The sequence below is a fragment of the Brachyhypopomus gauderio genome, chromosome 17 (genome assembly GCF_052324685.1).
Source record: "Brachyhypopomus gauderio isolate BG-103 chromosome 17, BGAUD_0.2, whole genome shotgun sequence".
Classification (NCBI taxonomy): Eukaryota; Metazoa; Chordata; class Actinopteri; order Gymnotiformes; family Hypopomidae; genus Brachyhypopomus; species Brachyhypopomus gauderio.
The window spans coordinates 5,164,126-5,184,546 of record NC_135227.1 but is presented as its reverse complement, the minus strand read 5'-3'; the positions used below and the strand labels follow the sequence as shown (position 1 = coordinate 5,184,546).

The 20,421-nt window shown below is 44.5% G+C and overlaps 1 protein-coding gene across 1 annotated transcript in view; it reads right to left on the bottom strand.

The window, feature by feature from the left end:
• Positions 1 to 20,421, bottom strand: part of alk (ALK receptor tyrosine kinase) — a 290,978-nt gene that overhangs the window by 20,587 nt on the left and 249,970 nt on the right. Inside the window, 8 exon segments of the mRNA XM_076978386.1 lie at positions 1,665 to 1,806; positions 1,909 to 2,019; positions 2,127 to 2,274; positions 2,706 to 2,871; positions 8,053 to 8,175; positions 16,544 to 16,638; positions 17,868 to 18,034; positions 20,022 to 20,122. Of these exon segments, the coding sequence (XP_076834501.1) occupies positions 1,665 to 1,806; positions 1,909 to 2,019; positions 2,127 to 2,274; positions 2,706 to 2,871; positions 8,053 to 8,175; positions 16,544 to 16,638; positions 17,868 to 18,034; positions 20,022 to 20,122 (1,053 nt within the window).

Genomic DNA, 20,421 nt, shown 5'->3' with positions numbered 1-20,421 from the left:
AAGGCTCTGACAGAACCCATACTTCATACCCTGCAGGGGAGGATCATGGGAAACCATAAAACGAATGAACAAACATACTGACATGCTCAAACACACATACACACGCACACATACAAACAAACAAAAAATACACGCTACCTACATTTTCCACAACCTCAAAATGTACATATGGCCTCAAAAGAACCAGGCACAAATGCACCACCCTACATCCAAATGAAGTGCATGAGTCTCTGAGAAGCACAGGCTTCATGTCTAGGGTATCAGATGCAATCCCAGATATTCTCCTGCACACTTCCCACGGCTCTGAGCCCAAGACACATTAGTATTCATGCAGCCCTGTCCATCGGAGGAGATACACAGTGTCCTTGTAATACAGCCTTATTCCATCTAGTTGTTCAAGATCACGACCTTCTATAGTTGAACTTACAGCCCCTAAAGTACCTTTCTTTCCTTCTACATTTTTTTTTTTTGCTTTTTCTTATGTCCATAATGTCGAACAGTAACTGGATATTTGTTGTGCAGGATGGATGTTTATTATGTCTGCATGATCGCATTCACAGTGTGGACCCAAGAATGTAACATCAGGACCACATATATAGCTGTGAACAAAGTTTTCAGTGGAGGGGAACTAAATGACTGAACCGTCAGACCCGACACTGAGGTGTCAGACCTCATACTCAGGTGTCAGATTTTATAAGAATTTGGAGTGATGCGTCTATTTTTGCAAAGGTTTAAAGCGCCTATCATAACTGGCCTGTGTCTAACATGGACACAGAGGGCCACAAGATAAAGTGGAAGAAAAGCAAAAAGCCTTAAAGCTGCAGTAAGGAACCTGTATACAAACTTTGTCAATATGCCCTAAAAGTTGCACACAGTGTGAAAAAATCAGGCTGGAGCCGCTTGCTTCACCTAATGACATTTGCAAGAATCCACCATGCCCAAATGAAAAACGACCAATCACAGGCAGGAATGCGGAACGACAGAGCATCCATCATTGTTTGTGCACACACGCTCCACTGGGCCAAGCCCAACAAGTGAGTTGCTTCAGGGACTTTGCGAAAGCAATAACCGATAAGCAACCACCGTCGGTGAAGAGACTGCCCATCCTACCTTTCCAGAAGTGGAAAGAGCAAAGAGACCTAAAAGACTTCTGAACTGATGCTGAGTTAGCCACATTTTTGCTGGGCAGCTAGGTAACTACCCCTGCTGGATTAAAAACAAGACTAAACTAAACAAACAAAATCTCCTGGCTAGCATTTGTTTTTTTTGATAGATGATGCTGAAAACACCTGAAGTGCCCAGGCATTCTTATCAGCTTCATATTTCTCCTAATATTCATAAAGGTAAGTGGTTTACTGTTCATTGTTGTGTGTTATCATACATCAAATCACTAATATAAGCGTGATCTAGATGTTTTACTGAACAGATATTGCTGTAGATTAGTATGTATGACCATAAGATGTATCTCTGCTTGCTTGCGGAGAAGAGCTTTGGAGGCGGAGCCACAGGACAGTGAAGAGGCGTTTTGGAGGTTGGGCTACAGCAATCTTACTTACTGCAGCTTTAAAACCACTCATCCCTTCAGGATGGGCGTGTCCAATGTCATTTCCTCTGGGCATGAGTACAGTAGCGTGACCTGTTCAGATGTTAGGAAGATGACTTGCCTGCTGCTCCTGATATGCCGTTGTGTCCAGGCACGGAGGGGTTCTGCTCGGTCACTTCCCGCTCGCCGTCGGAGCTGCCGCTGTAGCCACGCCCTCCTCCACCTGCTGCGATGAGCAGGGGGACGTAGGCTCCCTTCTCCACCTGAAACACAGCCGTCACGTTGAGGCCGACTCCTCCGCCCGTGTGACCGCAAACCCCCCTTTGAGGTCACCCCCGTGTCTGTGAAATGGTACAGGCCCTTACTTTAAAAATGTAGGTAGCCCCGCCTCCCCCTCCTCCTCCTCCTTTCATCATGCTCTTGCTGTCCGGAGGGTCTCTGGCGTTGAGACAGATATGACGCAAGGGCTCCTTGGCCTGCAGAACATCAGAGCAAAGTTCCAGCCCTCCGCGCGTAGAAGACTCTGACTCTTTTAACTCTGGTTTTACTGCTAACCACACATCAAAGGGGGACGCGAGCTCACTTTGGGACAGGCGTCCTCTCCTTGCTGTCCCACCAGGATGTGCAGGACGTCGTCGCTGTGCAAGCTGAAGTCCGCGGTGATGTAGATGCCGTGCGACCGGAGCGTGTTCAGAACGCTGCGTCCGCCCGCCGCGCCGTAGGCCGTGATCCTGCACGAGACACGCCTACCTCACTACCTTCACTCTCACGGCGAGGGGGCTGTGCGAGACCGGGGCCCCTTAAGAGCACCTCGTTAAGAGCACCTCGTTAAGAGTCCGCGCTGGTCAGCCTCCACCTCCCCAATTTACTTCGCTACTTTGGAAATGTGTTTTCTCATTTCTCAGTTTCTGCAGACACCCCATTAGCTGAGCAGAGACGACAACTAAATGACTACTACTTACTGAAATGATGGGGGGGCAACTCTGCATGTGATTGGTAGTTAGAGCCCTGATTTATCTGTGCCTATAAGTGTGTGTGTGTGTGTGTGTGTGAGTGAGAGAGAGAGAGAGGAGAGAGAGAGAGAGAGAGAGAGAGAGAGAGAGAGAGAGAGAGAGAGAGAGAGAGAGAGAGAGAGAGAGAGAGAGAGAGAGAGACTACTGACCTGTATATACCAGTTTCGGGAATCTTCCACATCTGTATGCCTTTGAGGGCCCCCCGCGCCCCCACCGTCACGTTGACGTTGGTGTTACGGTAGGCGCTGAAGCACTGCGAGGGCGTCGGGCCGTCTGCTCCTGTTGCCCCGCAAGTGTGGAAAAACCACTTCATGGCTGCCGGTACACAGACGCACATCCTTTTAAAAACACTTTAATTTAAAACATTTTTTCCTGACAATCTTTTCATACTACTCGTCTTTACTTGTGTATTTATCCAGATGCTAATAGTTTGAAGGGCTCAGCTCTACCCAGAAGAACTGAGGTACTTTTGTCCTACAACAGCTCGGCCCCTTCCCCTCAAAGGGAGCGCATGTCCGATGGCTGCTAACGTCACACAATGAACAAATAGAAATGCCACATGTAAGAAACCAATGTGGCCCCTGCAGCCCTTTTCTTTAAAGCAGGAGCCACTGATGTCCACTTGAGCACTTAAGGCTTTTTTCAGTGTCCTGAGGGTGAGACAAATGGGGACAAACATTAGTCCTGATTAGAGGTGTAATCAGGATGACAGCCATGTCTCCACTTTGCTATTAGACAGTAAATTACTCATGTCACATGGTTACAGCGGTGGAGCACTGGAAAACAGCCCACGCTTGGACACACACTAAGGGAGCGTCAAGAAGAGCTGTATTCAGACCTGGGCTAAGGGAGTGTCAGCCAAGAGCAAACTGTATTTAAACCCAGGCTAAGGGAGTGTCAGCCAAGAGCAGCTGTATTTAAACCCGGGCTAAGGGCGTGTCAGCCAAGAGCAGCTGCATTTGGATCCAGGCTCAGGGAGTGTCAGCCAAGAAGTATTTGCTATTTCATACTGGCGGATGCTACAGTGGTAAAAGGCAGAGCAATTGCACTGGGTTTAGGATCAAAGAGTGCAACACACACACATTCTCTTGCCATATGCTGTAAGCAAACAGCGTATTTCTTTGGCTTATATGTGGAGCTCTTTGAGCAATTTTGTGTGCAGTGACTACGCACAGAGGATTTTCATCCTTTCATCTTGGAGGTTCCTGCAACAACCGTATGCACCAAACAAGAGTTCAGAGACGTCTGTTGTCAATAATGCAGCTTCTTTATCCAACTTTACCATTCATTACTGTGAGGTCAGTGCGTCTGTGTCCTCGTGGACTTTTAGTATCAAGAAATAAACATTGTCAGCATCTTTAAAGCTGTAGATCTGACAGTCAGATCCTTCTGGGCTGCTGCTCTGTTTCCCTACAGAAGGACATGGTAGCCCCTGCTGTTTTATAAATAACCTCTTACTTCCTCTTCACACACATGAACACATTCATTTCTGTTTGCTCTGTTGTCAATGACTGACATTCTATTTCCCCAAACTTTTGCAAATCTCTCTCTCTCACACACACACACAAACACACATACACACACAGATATGTTAAAAAAAGAGGTTTTTTTTAGGAAGAGCAGGGTTGATCATGTGAGGAAGAGCAGGGTTCATCATGTGAGGAAGAGGAGGGTTGATTGTGTGAGGAAGAGCAGGGTTCATCGTGTGAGGAAGAGCAGGGTTCATCGTGTGATGAAGAGCAGGGTTCATCATGTGAGGAAGAGCAGGGTTGATCGTGTGAGGAAGAGGAGGGTTCATCATGTGATGAAGAGCAGGGTTCATCATGCCACAGATCCTACACCTCTGCCATATGGTTCAAAATACGCCTTCATGATGGACAGAGGGTTGTACTGGCTAATGGTTGTTTTGCTAAAACTTGAATAGGCTGATGCTGTTTGTCCATGTTATGTTCTCTGGAGAGTTAGCCTTCCCCTCATTGTTCTGACATGCGCCTCCACGCCTCTAAACTAATATTTTGCTGAGCGCAAGAGTAAATGCACAGAGCAACCTGGCCTTTACAATGACATGACAAACCGTCCAGAATATATCAGTGAATAGATCTGAACCGAAGAGAGGAAATGAAAGAATCTCACCATTCTGGTAAAATACAACCCAGTGAAAATCTCTGTGCATCTCTCACACACTGCTGAAAATAGCCAGTTTTCGAACTCGGCTGCACAGAGCATCGCAAATTGTAAAGCTAATCACGTGCTTCTTCCTTTAGAGAAAGTAACCGTGCAGACAAAGGCTGAGAAAGCTGATCTAGATGAGAGCGGACCTGCCTGAGCCCTGCTCAGAGGGGCCAGTCAGAACCATGCAGCCTCCTCTGTTTGGTCGGGTTTCATGACAAAGAGTAAAATATGCTAGTAAAAAGGGAAATCTATAGAGAGAGAGAGAGAGAGAGAAAGGGAGAAATGTTGAGGCTGAAGGAAGTAACAGATGAGGTTATAGAGAGCTAGAGAGGTAAAGAAGAGAAAGGAAAGTAGTCACGACACTTTTCTGTGTGAAAAGTAAAAACCCAACAGATCTGTAACTGCGAATGTGTGTAACCACACACGTATGATCTGCACATCATAAGAAAACAGTGTGTAGACACTTACATTAAACAGTGTGCACTAGTTTCTAGTGACCTACACATCAAAATCAGCAGGGTTCATTTAGATCTTACACTAGCTGTCTTGGTCCAGTTACACCTACAAAATGTCAAGAATGTGTTACTTCAACCACGAGCAATTCGCATTCAAAGGCAAATACAAAATATGCAAATCAGATTTCTTCTTCTTCGAAGGAGGTGGTCTCTTTCTGCTTCACCTTCAGTGAGACATTCTGGTCTATTTCTGCCATCAAGTGCCCGACACAACTCACGAACCTTCTCATCTGCTTCCCCATGTAAGAAAAAGTTGGGCAGTCATGGCCTGGTGGTTAGGGAACTGGTCTTGTGACCTGAGGGTCGTGGGTTCGATCCCCAGACCTGAGGCCATGACTGAGGTGCCCCTGAGCAAGGCCCTTAACCCTCAATTGCTCACTTGTATGATAAAAATGTAAGTCGCTCTGGATAAGGGCGTCTGCCAAATGCCATAAATGTAAATGTAAAAAGCCGTGAACACAAGCTGATGAAAAGGAGCTAACTCCACACATGCCTGTGCGTGTCAGAGGACGAGTCCTGGACTCTGAGCCAACACGCTGGTTCTCCTCCAGGAACCCGTCGCACCTTATTCACATCACTCTTGCCTGCTCAACATTTCATCCAGCGACAAACCCCCCCTCGTAAACCAGACCCTGCCAAGCCGACGAGTTGAGGCAGGATGCCATGTAATGGTGGGCATTCATTTTATTACGACTTGTTATGACTTAAGTAACAAAACTACCTGTGTATGGGCCAAGATTACTTCCGATTGCTAGAGATGCGCTCTAACGTCGAGCGTGATCGCTGTGTCAGAACGGCCCAGAGCGCTTTCAGCTGGGCAGGCTGCCATAACCACACAGCACCAGCGGGGCCTGTGTCTGAGTGGGTGGCATTCAGAGACTTAATGAAAAGGTCGATTAGCCACTCATTTGCATGTATTATTATTATTATTATTATTATTGTTGTTGTTGTTGACCAACATATTGAGTTTATAATAATATTTATTATAATTAATATTCTGTAGCCTATTGGCTCCAGTCCCCCCCCCCCCCCCCCCCCCCCCCCCCGTGACCCCAGCTAGCGGGATTAAGCGGTTCAGATAATGGATGGATGGTTGGATTCTGTAGCCCCTTTCTCTGAATCAAGGTGCTGTCCCAGGAATTGGATATGGTTGCCTGTGTTTTTGAGTCAAAAGACGATATTTCACAGTTAATATCATTCAGTCTTTTCCCTTTTTTTCCTCCTATGTTGGTTATGGCCACCTGTGTGGACTGATCTTCCTGGTATTGACCCGGTCTATTTCTATCTAGAATTCTGATAAGACATCAAAATGCAACAGTAGCGTGTGGCTTGAAGCACCAGCAGGCGGCCACCAGAGGGAGTCGATGAGACAGGAATAAATCTGGAGTTATTAGCCTGACCGCCTTCTGGTAGCTCGACCTTATATAAGTGGCTTTGCAAAGGCCAGACTTGCTACACATACTCAAGCTTGCTGGTAAATGGTGAGTTGGTCCTGGCTCTGCTGAATCTATTTCTTTCCTGTTCAGTGAGGGTCGGTTGTCTCTTTCTTCTCCTCAAGTTGTTCTTTATGGGAGATGTTGCCCCCATCCTTGTGAGTTGTTTGTTTGTCTGCCTTTTCCTGTCAACCACCCTCACCTCTCTTGTGGCTTAGTGGTTCCTTACAGATTGCTTTTGTTAGTGGACCCAAGTTTGCTTCCTGGGCCTTGCTATCTGAAAGGGTTCTTCTTTTAGTTAGACCCCTTGTGTTTCTTGTGGATGTGACTGGGGATTGACCCACCTGTAAATCCGCCTTGTTGGGTGAGCTGCGTAGAAACCCACCTGGTTGGGTGACCCACCTGTAAACCCAACTGGTTGGGTGACCCACCTGTAAATCCGCCTTGTTGGGTGAGCTGCGTAGAAACCCACCTGGTTGGGTGACCCACCTGTAAACCCAACTGGTTGGGTGACCCACCTGTAAATCCGCCTTGTTGGGTGAGCTGCCTGTAAACCCACCTGGTTGGGTGACCCACCTGTTAACCCACCTGGTAGGGTGACCCACCTGTTAACCCACCTGGTAGGGTGACCCACTTGTAAAATCAACTGGTTGGGGGAACCACCTTGAAACCCACTTGGATAGTTGACCCATCTGTAAACCCGCCTGGTTGGGTGAGCTACCCATAAACCTGCCTGGTTGGGTGACCCACTTGTAAACCTGTCTGATTGGTGACCCACCTGTAAACCCATCTGATTGGTGACCCACCTGTAAATTCACCTGGCTGGGTGACCCACCTGTAAACCCGCCTGATTGGTGAGCCACCTTTAAACCCGCCTGGTTGGATGAGCCACCTTTAAACCCACCTGGATGGGTGACCCACCTGTAAACCCGCCTGGTTGGGTGAGCTACTCGTAAACCTGCCTGGTTGGGTGACCCACTTGTAAACCCGACTGGTTGGGGGACCCACCTGTAAACCTGTCTGATTGGTGACCCACCTGTAAATAAACCTAGCTGGGTGACCCCAGGCCTGATTGGTGAGCCTCCTGTAACCCACCTGATTGGTGAGCCACCTGTAAACCCACCTGGTTGGTTGAGCCACCTTTACACCCGCCTGGTTGGATGACTCCCCCGTAAACCCGCCTGATTGATTCTTACATGAACTTGATTCCTAAATTTTGTCCTGGAGTCTTTCATGACCCTAGTGATCATTTGCTTGTTCTGGTTGTCCAACCAAATCACAACCAATCACAATCTCTGCTGTATGTAAAGAACAACATTAGGGAAAAAAAAAAACATTACCCACTGATCCCACTGATCACAATGGTGGAAACTCACACTCTGCAGGGGTGGGCTGGAGAGTCAGGGTCCCCGAGCCTCCCGCCCCTGGTGAAGGAGTCTTTATCTCATTGGGTTGGATTTGGTCTGGTGGGGGAACAACCGGAGGGAACTCCCCATTCGCTAAAAAAAAAAAGAAAGATATTACATGGTCACTTGCATGTCATATCAAGACCAGAAGAAATACATCAGAAGAAGCTCTCTAGTGCAGACATACCAACACTGAAACAAGAAATGTCAAAATTGTGCTGAGCACCATTAGAGCACTCATAAGACCAAAAGGTAGGCGCCTTCATAAATAAATGACTGATCTTCACACGTCATATCCATTTTGTTTTTATACAATAATGTGGTTACCATTCAGTTTCTATGGTTCCTCCACCAAGAGCAGTAAGCAGAAGTAGGGGACATGGGTGTGCATAAGGGCAAAGAGGGCCCTCACTGTCTAGATTTCACACAGTGGTTGTTCCTTTCTAACTTACTCTTTATTTTGACTCACTTCTGACATCAAAACTTTGCTCTGATGTTCTTTCCCTGTGAGATGCAGGACAGATGTGCAAGATGCATGAAAACAGGCAAACACGAGGATCCGACTGACAGTGACAAGGACCAAATAGTGATGAGTAGTGATTCCATCAGAGCACCACTAAAACAGGGGTGTGTGTGATATGCACTGGTTAGTACATACTAAAAATGGCCCAAGGAAGGACAACAGGTGAACTGGTGGAGGGGCCATGGGCTCCCCAGGCTCACTGATGGATGGGGGCGTGAAGGCTACCTTGTCTGGTCCAGTCTGACCTTAGAGCTCCTGTAGCACAAACTGCTGAAAAGAATCACACTGGCTGTATCATAGAAACGTGTCCGAACATACCGCAGCAAAAGTTGCAGCGTATGAGACAGCATAAATGCAGACCAGTCAGATTGCTCACGCTGACCCCCGACCCCCGTCCACCGCCAAAAGCAGTGAGCATCTGCGGGATGTGGTGGAGAAACAAGTCTGATCCATAGAGGCCCTGCCGAGCAACCTACAGAACTTCAATCTGTTGTTAACAACTTGGTGCCAGAGACCGCAGGACACTTTGAGAAGTCTCACAGCGTCTCACAGAGTCTGGGCCTCTATATGTCAAAGCTGGTTTGGTGATATGAGGGGAGACCTACACAATCTTGGGATGTTGGTTTGTATTTTGTGGCTGATCTGTGTATGTATTTGGCAGAGAAGCTGCACCCCCCACATGACAGATGGAAGCGCTCCCATGAAGAAGTCATGATCATACTGCATGTTTCCTGATTATGACAGGCCTCATGAGCTCTGCCACTGGTAGATTTGCCAGCTTCCAGAGAAGATAGATCACCCACTTCTCGCATGTGTAGTCTTACAGACAATACAGGGACGATGTGAAAAATGCCGCCTCTCACCTCTGTGTCCTTAATGATTTCCAAAAAATAAATGAATGAATCAAACACACTGCCATGACAACGGCTCCGGCGGCCCCGGCCTGAGCTGGCATCATTTGTCACAATCTAGCAGCACTAGTGCCATCGCTGTTGGCACAACTCTCCTCTCTCCTCTCACTGGTGGAGAATGTGCTGTACTGAAACTGTGGCTGAGATATCTACTGCCTAATTCACCACAGATGTAGAGTCAAAATAACAGATGAATGAATGAATGAATGAAGTGTGTGTGTGTGTGTGTGTGTGTGTGTGTGTGTATATATACACATTGTCTGTGGGTAAGATTGGCGATGGATGGTAACTAAAGATCAATATAGCAATTAACAAAAAGAAGACACAAACAATCACATAAACCATAATCACACACATCCACAGTGTAAGGTATGCACTTAAAATGTTGAACACTGAATTTAGACTACAGAATGTGAGGAGGAATATCTGAGCAGTCCCACATGTATCCACCCCCCACTCATTCTGCCTCTGTTGAGGTTTGCTACACTGAACATGACATGTATATCCTTTTTTTTCCTTTTTAGCTAATTACACAGCAGTTACATCATGACAGGAGATATTTCAATACATAAAGATACCAGAGCACACATTACAATGAGTCTGGGCTGGTGCTCACAAATCCAAACCCTTTGAAAGTCTTATACTGGGAGAACTGATATGATTATTTAGCGAAGGGAAAGATATTGGTGTTGAACAGTGTTGTCACATCAGGCCTGGCCTGCCTAAATGTCCATGACATAGTCTAAGTGACATGCCTTTAGTCACATGCCTTTAAGCGTTCTCGGTTTCAACTTTGGAAATAACCATACAAAAATAAATGAACCTGATACTACTAATGTTTATGAACATCTGAGTTACATGCTACTTATGAACATTTGGGTTACATGCTGTTTCTGAACATTTGAGTTACATGCTCAGTGACGCATAAAAGAAAACCTCAGCCTGCTTTCACTGCACTTTTAGAATGCCTTCAGGGTCTTTTTTCTTCTTCTCATATCTAGTTGTCATTTATATTTTAAACCAATGGTTTACATGTCCACTAATTCTTATCAGTCACCCTCACATTTAGACCTGTCTTTTCTGCAATTAACAGGGTCTGTTAAAAATGTGCCACAAAACCAATGTTCACTGTTTAATTCTTCTGAAACTGCAATGACATTAAATATTATACCGGCCCAAAGAGACTCACAAATGTGCGTATAAGCTCACACTGCATAATTAAACACACTTTCTTCTATCTTGTTATTCCATACTCTGCTGCTTTTCTGCACCATCCACGCCAGCAAAACGAGCTGCAATTAAGAATGATGTGTCTGATATGCCATACTAATGAGAAATATAGCAGATATGTAAGCTGTGATTTCACTGCTTTAATTAGTGTTAATTTTTACTTGGAGTAAATCTGAAGTGAAACATAGAAAGAATCCCAAAGTACAGAATGATCTTACAGTGTGCAAAGTGTTCTAAATATGACACATCTAAATACTTTAAAAATGTTTTAATGTTTTGTTACACATTACCAATACTCCATTAAAATGTACCTGTAGTCTAATCCAAAGGATTACTTAAGTAATCTGATTTCCTTTTAACCAATTAACTTCCATAAAGCCATCATGTCCAACATCAATCTCCCACAAGAGCCAGGACTATTTCAGGAACACTCGTGAATAACTCAGATGTGTAAAAGTCCTCATAAACAAGCTGCCTCTACACTAGCAGTTCAGCATTGCTGGGGAGTCCCACTGGTGAAGGGTGCCCGATTCCTACTCTCCTGTCAAACTGGTCGTCTCCACCAGCGTACACATCCCAGGTAGGAATCCAATGTTTTGGCATCAGTGAGAAAAAAAGTTCTTTATCCTGAATCTATGGAGCTTTGTTGGAATTTACTGATTTAAAACACTGTTCCAGGAAAGGAGATCAGGTACATGTATTTTTAAAAACTGCAGAGGATAGCGCTCCTGTTGAATGGGTCTCAGTTGAACAGGGCTGTGGGGGTGGAGGTGCTACATCCCCGAAATTAGCTTTCTTGGGGATGGCTGCATGTATAAAGTCATAGGCAACAAATACCGTACACTCAAAAACCCAGATGTGCTATCACTGAAGAAATCCCAGATTCATAATAAAATGCAGCATCTACCTGAAATGGATGCTAAACTATTAGCACTCAAATTGCAAAATCGGCATTAATGAAAGCCAAGAAGTTCACACCAGTCAGACCTCGTAAATATGCGTCTGTTTCCAGCCCTTCACTGCATGGGAATGATGTAAATGGCCCTAAACACACCCAGGGATGGCTCATAATGCAGCGTACATATTTCATGCCTCTAAATAAACACAGGCTGTATACGTCACCGATGCTGTTGCCGTGTGATGTGGGGAATTGTTCATTAATTTATAACTATTTAAAGGGGGGAGGGGGAGAGATGGTGAAGATAAGAGTATGTGATCCTTGTTAAGTTGTATATTCCTGTAAGTAGATGCTATATATTACAATGTAATTTAATTATTGTTATTTTTCTGTAATAGGAATACAACACATGTTGTCACAAAGCAGCTTTACAATCATATGGGTCCAGATCCCTAATGAGCAAGCCAAGGCAACAGTGGCGAGGAAAAACTCACTATAGGGTGGGGATTATGAAGAAACCTCGGGAGGACCAAGACTCAAAATGAAACCCATCCTCCATTGGGCGGCCCTTTAGCACAAGTTCGTATTTGTGGAAACTATACAAACTATATGTACTTACAAACTATGTATACTATATAGATTGTGTGTCTACTTCCATTACTACCCAACCCTGGCAGACTGAGCACCATAAGTGCCAATAACAAAATAAGTAAATAAAAAACACATGAATAAACTATTTTTGTCAAGTTTCTCTGTAAAGTTTTTTTATATTTCTAAGGATCACAAATCCACAAAACACATGTAATTCCTCACAGTTACATAAAACTAAGCCATTTAAGTGGCATTCGGTAACTCATTAAAAGCAAACAAAAAACCCTTACAACATTAGACATTAGACAGGAAAATGACCTTCACCACTCAGTGAACGTCTCTGACTGAACTCCAAAAAGGTTCACATGTTCCTGGCTCTATAAAATATTACAACTCTTCAGCCAAAAAGCACCTTTGGCAAACTCAGTGCCTGGACCGCTATCATAGACACATTCCATGCATGCTTTTAGGTGACCTCAGTCATGTTTCTGGCTGCTTTCTAGGTTTCCCTTTCCATTGATGTGCAGACTGGATAGCTGACAGAACAGATGTGAATGAGATCTGGGCACCACAGGACCTGCTGATGAATCAGGCATTAAAGAAAATGAACTAAAGGCTGTGGATGTTAATCAGATACTCCCTGTCATGTCTGCAGTCCTTTGTTTCTGGTGAGTCCTCCATTCACATTTCTCACTGATATGAGTCCCTGTCTATGAGAGAAATCTATGCTATTAGCACAGCTAATAAAATCAGCATGTTCTGAAGTCTGCACCTATACATAGATCTGAAATGCAAAGACAAACCCCCCACAGTGTATCTTAAGACATCTGTTTGACCTGGAGGACAATGGAGACAACTCAGGCATGGTTTTAACACACACACAGACACACACACACACACACACCCCTACACAAACCCACACAGTCATTTAACTGGCACAATGCTTTTTCTCTCACCCCTAAACAAATTATGATATGCTTGTAATGCTCGTCATTACATCATGAGGTCTGTTTCGCTAACAGTCTGGGCTTCATGCCGGGCCTGACAGACTGACTCAGACCCATTAGTGGCGACTGACTCATGATAAACTGTGGAACATCAGACTTTTTTCATTGGAAGCTTGGCACATAGAGAGAATGAAAGGAACCATCTGGATAAACCTGTGATAGAGGTCAAGTCAGCGCTCACTGGCAAATGTCATCAAACACAAATTGAAGGGCAAATATTTCAGAGAGAATGTAAAGCCATGAACATCGATGTCCCGTTCGCTCTCAGCGACCGGAGAGGGATGGTGATTGCCACAGGCCAATGTTCAGATCCTAAGATTAATACCTTATCAGCTCTGATGAAATGTTACATTCATCAATTGGCAAAGTGGTCCTCAACATTTTAATGGCTGTGGGTTCCAGCGTGACGCCCCAAACCTTTCAATGTTTTATATGACCTCCACAGCACTGTAACAGAACTGTGGACGTAGCAGCCCAGACAGGAAATATACAAGCTGTCCGCAAACCAGTGGATGTAAAACCAGCAGCATGTGGTTGATCATACTGAGAGTTCATCATTATTCAAATACCTGCTGCGTTCTTAGTCCCAGAGAGTGAAGACCGTGAATACAACTTGTGAAATTCATGTATTTAGTAATGTTATAAGATTCTGACATTTCTCAGGTGTCAGATAAATCCCTTTGGCACTGTTGTCAATGGATGTAAAGGATCGATTAATATTTAGTGAGTGCTGACCTCATGTGGTCTGAAAATCAAATCAGTAGATGTAGAGAAATCAGCCACACATAAGGACATCTGGTGTGGGGAAACGGGCCCCACATGTCGCTGGAACTCTGTAAGCGTTTGGGCTCAGTCACATTTAATCCAGCCCATTTGCATTAATAGGCCGAGCTTCTGTTCCTCTCTGAGCCCCACTGTATGGAGTGGATCCCAGTGAAGAGCATGTTCTGTGGGCTTGTTAAACTACCACAGGAAGCCAGAGAACTCTTCTCTGTTGGGAGGCCTCCTACAGTCAAAGTGTCTTATTGGACTTGTATTATGATCAAGAAAGCTAAATTAGCCTATGAGGCATACAATTTGTGGGTTTTATATATAATTTCCCATTCATCCTCTCCCAGGCAGTTCCAAGCTCCCAAGATTGTGCTCTTCTCTGATCTTCTCTGATGTTGTTCCTGTGGATCTCGTCCACATCTCTGCAGCCGTTCTCCCAGTTTAGGATTCACAGCCCCCAGTGTTTTGATTGCTATGGAAAGCTTGCCTGTGGGGTCCTGTCTGGAATGGTAGGGCCTAACCTCTACTGATCTTGTGTTCAGAGCTTGTTCCATTGTGTATTGCCATGACAAGAGTCCCTGTGCAGTCTGGTGGGATTTTTTTCCATATCTCATGATGATCCTTTTTCTTCATCATTCCCCTCTTCGTCAGGTTTCAGTGATCTAAAATGCTCACTAAGCACTTCACCACATGGGGTCATCTTTCTGGCATATTCCTGGATCTTTGATGTTTCATCGTGTATAGTGGCTTTGATGCTCACTAATCCTTGTCTCCTCTCCTTCTGCTGAGTGTACAATTTGGGATGAACCCTCTGTGTATTGTGAGCTGATTCCTTGTCTTGATGTCAGTGGCTTCTATCTCCTCTCTTGGTCAGCTTATTGTACCAGAAGGATATGTGATTACTGATAGAGTTTTGGTGTTGATAGTCTGAGTTTTGTTCTTCCCATTTAGCTGACAGAAGAACATCCCATTTATCCTCCTGGTTTCTGCTTCTCTTGAGTATCTCTTCACACAGGCAGCCAGAGCTGTTATGGGCACCTTGTTGTACTTCTCTGGTACCGTGATAATCTTCATTGTGCCTTTCTGCAGTCCTGCTTGTTGGTGAACATCTCTCCACGTCACCTTTATCTCTGCCTCCGTCCTCCTTCTCCACGGAGGGCTCAGCTCCTTGATGCTGTAGACATCTCAAGTATTGCTGTTGCTGAGGCGTATATCAGCTGGTTGGTCTCAGTGATTCATTCACATCCTACAGCAGCTCTTCAGGTTCTTAACTTGGTCTCGGTTGTCTGCCGAGACAGGTTAGGAGTGTGGGGGCGTGAGAGCGTTGGAGTGTGGGGTTGTTGGGGTGTGAGTGTGTTAGGGTGTTGGGGTGTGGAGGTGTTGGGGTGTGGGGGTGTTGGAGTGTTGGGGTATGGGGGTGTTGGTGTGTGGTGGTGTTGGTGTGTGGGGGTGTTGGAGTGTGGGGGTGTTGGAGTGTAGGTGTGTTGGGGTGTGGGTGTGTTGGAGTGTTGGAGTGTGGGGGTGTTGGAGTGTGGGGGTGTTGAGGTGTGGGGGTGTTGAGGTGTGGGGGTGTTGAAGTGTGGGGGTGTTGTAGTGTGGGTGTGTTGAAGTGTGGAGGTGTTGGGATGTGGGGGTGTTGGGATGTGGGGGTGTTGGGGTGTTGGAGTGTGGGGGTGTTGGAGTGTGGGGGTGTTGTAGTGTTGGTACCATGACTTTAGTTCTGATCACTGAAACACTTTACAAGATGTGTGATTGTTTTCCTTTCATAGCCCTTCACAAATTGAATCTGGCTGTGTAATGCAGGCAATTCTGAGATCCAAATTGCACTCATCTTTGCATCAGCCAACAGCATTCACATATTGGCCATCTATGACATTGCAAAGAATACGAATTTTCTTGTCATTTCGTTAGCTTCAGTGTAACCGTTTAAAATGTCTTAAAATCGTCTACAGTAAATATATGCTGGAAATATCAGATACAATGATTGCACCTGTTAGCTTATCATTGGATGCTTCTATATATGAGCATCTGTGACACACATAACCCCAACATTACTGTGTAATGGTGTGGCTAAATCTGACTGCACTATGCAAGCTTATAATTATAGGAAATGTTCGTGTTCAGTTAGTTGCATTTGCGATGATGAGCGTTTGGTCATGATCATGTGGTCTGCTGCGCTGTTAAACTTTCTTATGAGCAAAACAAACAACAAATCAGTTTAACATGTTGAACAGCAGCATAGTTTGTGTATTAAATGAAGAAAAAATAGAAAGAAACAAGTTTTGCTGCCTGTTTTCTTTTGAAACTGGAAAAGAGAAACTGGTAACAAAACCAGCAATACACAAACGACACTTGAACATTCAACGACAATAAACTGAAGTAATAAAATTAGATCTCTTAAAGGTATTTCGCAACAAACTTGTTCAAGTAATATTTAAAATTCATCCTCTTCTGATACCTTCGTCTTCCTCCAAAAAACAAAACAACAGCAGTGTGAAGAGAAACACGAGAGGAGACAACGTGTACTCACTGGCCAGGAAGCAGTTCATACTCAGAGTGAAGTTATCCACCGCCAAGCCCACGTCAGAGCCAGACCAGACATCTGCAACCAACTGGAGGTAGAACCTACAGGAGAGGAATGATCAAAAGACAGACTGAGGATTATTAACTTCAGATTTATTGAAGGCAAATTAAAAGTTAATCCAATTCCTTAGTGGTTCCTGCTTCAAATGATTTCTATAATGACTGTAGAAGTCACATTATTGTAATACATGCGCATATTGAAACACGGATCAAAAGCAGATGAGCAACAAACACTGTATAACAGCGAAACAGTAATTCAAACGGCGAATATTTAAGATGTCATAGAGCAGCAATGAGAGCCTAAAGGGAATATTTGACAACACTTTATAGGAGGGGCACAATGAGATGATCTTTTATTCAAATATATTATATAAAAGACAAAATGCCTGAAAGATTTAGCCCATGTTTACACTGTTTAACATCAAGTCCTCAAGACCTTCACTACACTATGATTTCAACAACAGACTCCTATCTACTTTGGTTAGAGGCCATCAGACATTATGAAACGTGGGACTTCAATCATCAATAATGATCAGAAAATCTAACAGAAAAAAAAAAATCGATGAAAAGTGAGGAGGAATAAGGCCAAGGTGTCAGAGGAAGGGCAGATATGAATTTTTAATCACCCTCTGAGGACTTGTGGCAGCTAACCTCAGGCACTAAAGGCAGGAAGTCCAATGAAGCGCACACAGATAAATCAGCCCACAGTTGTGCTCTGCTCCACACTCTCTCCGAGTCGCATGCTGTTGCTAATTGGAGCAAAAGAGTGTCTGAACCTTAAGATTTCTCCCCAAGATCCCCCCCACCCCCTTCCCCTCAACGTCTTTTGTTGGGAACAAGAGATGTGTTGAAGGTGGCCCACAGCTCAGGCCTGGCCCCAGTGGAGTTCATTAAGATTTGAGGTGTGAACATGGGGTTTGCCACAAAATGAATGGAAATCCCACACACACACACACACACACCACACACACACACCACACACACACACCACACACACACACACACACACACACACACACACACACACACACACACACACACACACACACACACACACACACACACATCAGCATTTGGAAGGCCTGTTGAGCTGCTCCTCACTGAGGCATTTATGCAGCTTCCAGGATTAACGGTGACTTCTAGTCTTTCTGTGAGGTGTACGCATCATGCAGATGAACAATATACTGTAGATTTCACAAGCGATTTTTAAAAATAAGTGTCAGGCTGCTGAAATTCAAACCAGCAAGTTAGGAGAGTACAGTCATGCTCACGAGTCAGTCAGTCCAAACAGGGGCAAGCTCATTGGTCTCCATCCTGTCTCCATCTTGACGTCGTTGGTGGAGTTCCACAGGTTCCTTTGGCCTTCGGTCCCTGTGCCGTTCTCCACAATCCAGAGCGACAGAACACTGCCCGGGCTCACACACACCTGGAACTGCACCTGCAGCGGACAACACACACACGTCTGCTCCTTGTATCTCTAATTTCTTTTGTAGAACATATTTTGGGGCTATTCATTCATAGACAGTAAAATGTCTTTGTATGGTTCCTCTGACATTGCTTTAGTATGTGATGAGCAATCATCACTCCATGTTTGGTTGATATCCTTGTTCTTACAAATATTTAGCAAAGCTAGCATCCAGTTCCTGGACATCATGCCTAGCCTTTATCAATTAAATGTTATTAGTGACTGTCTTTCCTTTTAGAATCTCTGTCCCTTTAGAGCTGGACACAAAAAACCTACGACTTTCAGCAATTTACGATGCTGGCGTGAGGACTGTGAGCTGTAAGCCATTACAAGCAACCCTGCGGTATAAGAAGCTGAATATTGTGGAGAGTTTCTGCTGCCAGCTGGTGTAAAGTTCACTGACTCCAGTGCTCAGACAGGGACCGTTGGCCGTGGGAGTCAGAAGCACTCACTCGGGGTCTTGGCTCACGACTGGGCATGAGACAGGCTGCTGTCACGGCCTGGCTGGCCCTTGGCTTACCCTGGGCTTCACAAAGACAACACCATGAGCCTCGCTCCTCACATCTCTTGAGCTGTCAATCAGAGCCATCAGAGAGAGCCGCCCAAACGTGTCTCCACCCCCTCCATCTCCGTCTCTGCGTGTGCCCCATCCCTTCTACCCTAAGACGCATTTTTCAGCTTTCAGCTTTCGTCGTGGCATCTCCTCCTCTGCTGCCCTTGCGCCTCTGAAGGTTCCCTGCTTCCTACATCAGCTGTGCCTGCTCGGTCTGTCTTCTCCTCTAAAGTCTGCCTTTTCAAGCAGGTTTGAGGTCCATGCATTCCTTGCAAGCTACTGAATAAAACACTGTGTGAATAACATACTGAATTAAACACTGCCTGAATAAAATATTGAATTAAACACTGCTTGAATAAAACACAGAATAAAACATTGTCTGAATAAAATACTGCCTGATTAAAACACAGAATAAAACACTGCCTGAATAAAATACTGAATCAAACACTGCATGAATAAAATGCTAAAATAAACACCACCTGAATAAAAAACTGAATACAACACTGCCTGAATAAAATACTGAATTAAACACGACATGAATAAAAAACTGAATAAAACACTACCTGAATAAAATACTGAATTAAACACTGTGAATAAAATAACAAATTAAACACTGCTTGAATAAAATACTGCCTGATAAAAAAAACTGAATAAAACACTACCTGAATAAAATACTGAATAAAACACTGCCTGTCAAAACTCCAGGAACTGGAGATGGGCTTTGCTAATTATTTAGAAAGATAATAACATTAACTTTTTACATGTTCTTGCCAAATGTCCTTTTAATTGCATTGAAATTTTATTCAACTTTGAGGGTAACAATGACCTCATTACACGGGATTAAATGCTGGCAGTATCCTTTATAACAATTAAGTATAATTAAGCATAATCCACGATTTCATTTAAAAAATGTCCAATATAACCTCGAGAATATCAAATGTGCAATATGCAAACTGTGTAGAACACTTTGTACTATAAAGCAAGTGAAATTCTTAAAACTCTCATATAATATTCAGAATAATTAGCATAAATCTGAATTAAATGCATAGCATCCCGGCCTACTATAAAGAGAATCAATTAATCAACTCATTTCAATTAGCTTTGACATTTTATCAAGCAAGACTTTGGTACATTAATCACACAGACTGCCCTCATCTTGCAGCCCTCCCCTTCCCGTATTCATGCTCAAACACGTAACACTTTGCTAATGACCACAAGGACTGCTGGCCGTGTGCTGTATGCTTAAATGACAGCGGAATACGTACTCCAGCAATGTGAGCTGAGGTCTAATGAAAAGTGCTCTAAACACAATTTCCTCCGAGATGCAGACAAAGCAGGCAGCAGAGCAGTGCGGGCCGTCGGCTCGGCGAGCCTATGGAATACGCAATGGCCACCGCGTTCTCTTACCATGCAGGGAGCGTTTCTCAGGGGGTAGAGGAAGAGAGGACTCCGCACAGCCACGGAGCCCCGCTGACCTTTGGATTGACTCTCTACTGCCAAAACAGCACCTGCCGGGCGACAAGACAGATATACGCAAAACGCGGCCGAAAGAAATGAACTCTGGACGAGCGCCCGGAGTACGAAAGCTTAATGGATTATAACAGATTCGATTTCGCTTTGAGAATTCAGAGCAGTTATCCATCACAAAGTCAAATGTAGAAAAAATAATAATAATAAAAAAACCGCACAAAAAAAAAAAAAACGGTCAGGTTAAGGGAAACGCGAATGCTAAAAAAAAAAAGAAAAAAAAAAAGATTTGAAATGGCTAGTAACAGCGTAGAAACAGAATGAAAGATTTTTAAAATGA